This window comes from Glossina fuscipes, unplaced genomic scaffold (assembly GCF_014805625.2).
Source record: "Glossina fuscipes isolate IAEA_lab_2018 unplaced genomic scaffold, Yale_Gfus_2 61514, whole genome shotgun sequence".
NCBI lineage: Eukaryota > Metazoa > Arthropoda > Insecta > Diptera > Glossinidae > Glossina > Glossina fuscipes.
This window is the reverse complement of record NW_024003726.1, coordinates 126,941-131,459: the sequence shown is the minus strand read 5'-3', so window position 1 is coordinate 131,459 and position 4,519 is coordinate 126,941. Positions and strand designations below refer to the sequence as shown.

General features: G+C 31.9%; 1 protein-coding gene across 2 annotated transcripts in view; it reads left to right on the top strand.

Moving 5' to 3' along the window:
- Positions 1-724: 724 nt before the first annotated feature.
- Positions 725-4,519, top strand: part of LOC119643645 (organic cation transporter protein-like) — a 10,623-nt gene continuing 6,828 nt past the window's right edge. Inside the window, exons 1-4 of one of the 2 annotated variants that reach the window (XM_038043027.1) lie at positions 725-833; positions 3,455-3,675; positions 3,757-3,855; positions 3,917-4,344. In XM_038043027.1, the coding sequence (XP_037898955.1) occupies positions 3,463-3,675; positions 3,757-3,855; positions 3,917-4,344 (740 nt within the window). In that variant the 5' untranslated portion in view covers positions 725-833; positions 3,455-3,462. Of the gene's footprint in view, positions 834-3,133; positions 3,307-3,454; positions 3,676-3,756; positions 3,856-3,916; positions 4,345-4,519 lie in introns of those variants that run through there. The other variant, XM_038043028.1, reaches the window with a different exon arrangement.

Genomic DNA, 4,519 nt, shown 5'->3' with positions numbered 1-4,519 from the left:
AGCAATAATTTTAAATATACGAATAAACGTGTACATATGTCGGTAGCAGAGAAGAAGGGCATTAGATTATCTCGATTTGTTGATTGTTATGAAATTTATTGCGAAAATGCCTAGCGTGTAGAGATTTACTCACGCCAAAATCGGTAACTACGCATGTATATATGCTACAACACATGGATTGCTCTTTAAGAGATAATTTTGCATATTACACGAGGTATGTCAAATTTGTGAATCGTGCACAATGCAAAGACACGTGCATCAGTGGCATTCAAAACTTGGGGTAATAATCCAATGATTTGGACTAAATTGGCCAGGCTCTATAATTAGGCTAAGAAAAAAAATTTTGAACTTCAAGATATAGGTAAAAGTTTTCTGTTAAGTGTCAACGGGTAGAATTCGAACCTCATCTAAATCAGTTTATAAATACTAAAATCAATATCTAAAAAAAGACGCCATAAATTGAAAAGGTGCTGTATGGCTTCTTATAGCGTACATCACATCGTACCTAGTATTGTATATGAATGAATTTCACTTGCATTTATTTATTTATATGTGCAATATAAGTACAATATCTTGACGACACTCCTCTTTTCACAAGTAATTAGTGGGGACTAAAAAATTCGATCCAAGCTCTTGTATTTTTTTAATTATTTGAACGTCGATGAAATTGTTCTACCAGTATACAATCGGTAATTTTCCGGATGTAAAAACATAAGAAACGAAAGTTTTATTCTCACTGCGCGACGCCAGTCTAATAATTCACATCACCAGCAATTGAACACGAATACCGTCGATCATTGCTTTACGTATAGGGGTTCTTATTTGACGAGCCTGTAAGTTTTCTTCTATTCTAAATAAAATCGCGTTGTCCATCAAAGAAATTGTTGCTGCTGTACTATCGAAGTCTACATTGATCTAATATTACAATTAGTTTTGTGCTTGAAATTATTTGCTTCAAATTATGTGCATAAGAAAGCCAAATTATAAAATTTTAAATTAAAGAGAGAGAAAAGCACTGAAAGCCAAAAAACTTGGAAAATTATGTTCATCTTAGGTCGAATTGTGGATACTCGCCACTTGGTCCATAATATTAATTTACCACTTTTTAATTCATGACATTTTATAAGGAAGGCAGAAAGTCGTACATACTCCATAGTGTGTAAATTCAATTACATTGATCTTTTAGATTCTTAGCAACGGCATTTACGAAAAGTAAATATTGGTATTTTCTATTCTGTTTTCTTTTTGTGTGTCAAGTGACAGAAGTATTTATATTTCACGAGGAGCAGGCGTGATTGTCGTTTAATTTACTTCCAAAACTTTTACATTAAACGTATCTACAAGTTCAGAGTCTAATAATAAAAAAAAAAAAATAAAACGAAATGACCAAATTAGTACAACTCCAAACTATGTGCGTAGAATAGCCATATAACAAATCGGCTGTTAATCAATAATTATTTTTATGTCTAAACATATATGAACACTATATTCATGTGCGAATTTTTTATATTTACCACTTGAAACTATAAATATTTCAGATATTTGTGAATTATTCTATCCTCAGAATTTTTTATCTCCTTTTAGGGTTTTTCAAGCTTTATTAAAAATTCACTTGCAACACATTGACAAATCCAAACAAACTACCAGATGCACATTGCAAAGAAAATGAAGATTGTGTCTGTGACCGTGAACAAATATAAAAAATAAATTTACGATCAAAATCGATTGTTATTTAGAAATAGAAGATGTAAAGCCATTATTAACTACAATAATTATTCACAGAAGGATGGCTGCATAAGGCAAACGATAGTTTTAACAGCATTTAATCAGTTTTGAGGTGAACTTTGTAATCTTCCTCTTTTTGAAAAAAAGTGTAAGGTATTGTAACCTAAATATTGTAAAAAAGTCTGGTAGCTTATAGCTATAGGAATATTATTAGTTTTTCCGATATTTGAAGATTTTGATGCTTGTAAAATTTTCTTAGCTTCGGTCGTATAAAGTGCCTATATGCCTGATAACTAAATGCCGTCGCTTTCTTCAAAATTATCGAAGACAAAATTGATACATAATATTAGAGTTTAAATTGTTAGTGAATCACAATTAAATTGGACATTCATTTACTAACTCTCATATATATGCAGTGTCAAGAAAAGGACGTCTATGTATTTTTTCACCTTTCATAATATCTTCGATATTATACTATACAAGATAAATCAAAATAAACAACAAATCTGAGACGCATTGACTACGTATATTAAAAAAATTGAAATCCGGGACATCAATCAAATTTGAGATTTAGGGTGCTAGATATCCTTGTTAAAATTCGATTTCTGTCTCCTAAGGATTCTCCCTAAGAATATTACCAAATTTTATGTTTACAAATCTGGCTAGTGAAAATAACTCAATAAGTCAGCTAGACTGTCCATAATATCATGCTGATGCAATATCGACTGTATGTCTAATTTTACGGAGAAATTTTGATACACGTCATTCGAACTGGTTTTTTTCTTGAAATAAGGGGAATTAAGGAACGCATTCGACATGATCCGTAACGTATGCGGAATTTATTTATATATTGGGAATGGAAGGAAAATACGAGTACTGAAGTAATGGTTCTTCTTCATTTCCGAAAGAGTAAAAGCCGCTTGATAAACTTCAAATAAGGGTTATGCGACGTATGAAGGGAATACTAGTATGGGAAGATAATATGTGCTCCAGAAATAAATGTGGTCTTGTCATACTTTTCCTCTTTCAAAACTAGGATTTAAGGTATCAATGTCAAAATTTCCTGCTGATAAGTATACCCAAAAAGCCAAGAAGACCAAGCAGACAAGGTTCCACCATTTTAATTACTTAGAGAAAGTTAGTACAACCGTCTGAGATATTCAAATATATGTCTTACAAAGCCCGATATTGAACCGTTTAGTTTATCACTTCTTCCAGGGGGCATATATTATTTTACATAAAAAAATTTCCACCTCTTTGGACTGCCTCTAAACGTAGTTTGGTAGCTTTTTTGATCAAAAATTTGCAGGGTTTTTATGAAAAAGAAATATTGATCTAAAATTCATGAAAAATATTCAGTTCAATTCGGCTTCACAAAATGTAATCAGGTTCTTCAGCGGCGAGTTTCACAATTTTAACTAAAACGGCTTAAGGACCTTCATATGCTAACCGATTGGAAAAAAGGCCTCCTTTCACTTTATTCTCGGATAAAATATATTAGTGAAGAGTATAAATATTTTTTTGGAATGCAAAAATGAATAATGATTAATTTTTGACTAATTCAGAAAGTTATATTTTAAGGTGAGCGGCCTGAAACCCACTAGCGTACAATTAAAATTCATGATTGTGTTTATTATAAACTGAATAGAATATACCAATAAAAATTATTTTATTCAAATCTGTCGGGTTTTTAAATTTATCTTATAATTTCTGGTGATATATGGATTAGAATTCAGAATGCATCTTACGCATCATGGTGGGGACCCTCAAATGGATACGTTAAGGAAATCAAAAGCTCAGGAGTTTGGAGATCTTATGCAAGCTCTGCTGGAACGAAAGGGAAAATTTCAAATAATTTTAATTATTTTGCTCTCTTTAAATAGTATGCTTATTGGCATTAACCACACTATAACCACATTTCACGCCTACGTACCGAAGTTCTATTGTCGCGTAAGTTAAAGTAGAAAAGTTTTAATGGTTTACTTTATAATTAATTAAACTTTGACTTGGCGATTATGTTTTCACTAACAGGATCACATTAATTACACTTGCGGTTATTTCGTCAATGGTACTGAATGTCCGAGTGGTTACCATTTTGATGAGAATGACGACACTACTTTAGCTGTGGAGGTAAAATGTTTATATATGCATTATGAGCAATATTAAAATAATATTTTTGTCAATATAACAGTATAGCACAGTATGCAGACGAGCAATGTTGGCGCCACTTATTAACAGTTTATATTTTGTTGGCGTAACATTAGGATCAATAGTGTGCAGTAGCATGAGTGATGTTTATGGCCGTAGAAAGCTTGTAATTGCATCATTATACGGTCAAGCTATTATGGCTTTAGCTCAATACGTTTCCACTCACCTGATGCTATTTATTGTATTTCGCCTAATGCAAGGATTTTTCATACAAGGCCTGCAGACCGTTTCTTATGCATTAATCATGGAATACAGCCCCTCACGTTTTCGCACTGTTGCTGCAACTTATTGGGAATCCAACTGGGCCATTGGGTTAGGTATATTGGGCGCAGTTGCATACTTTGTACGCGATTGGCGAATGCTAACTTTAGTGTTGACACTGCCTGTTTTTCTTACGTTATCATATGTCTGGTGAGCAAGCTTTTCAGAGCAGAGAGCCTCTTTCAGATATATTTATATATATATGTATCTATGTGTATGTATCTATATGTATTATATATCCATATATATCTATATATATAGATATATATATGTATTGTATATATATATATATAGATATATATATGTATTGTATATATATATATAT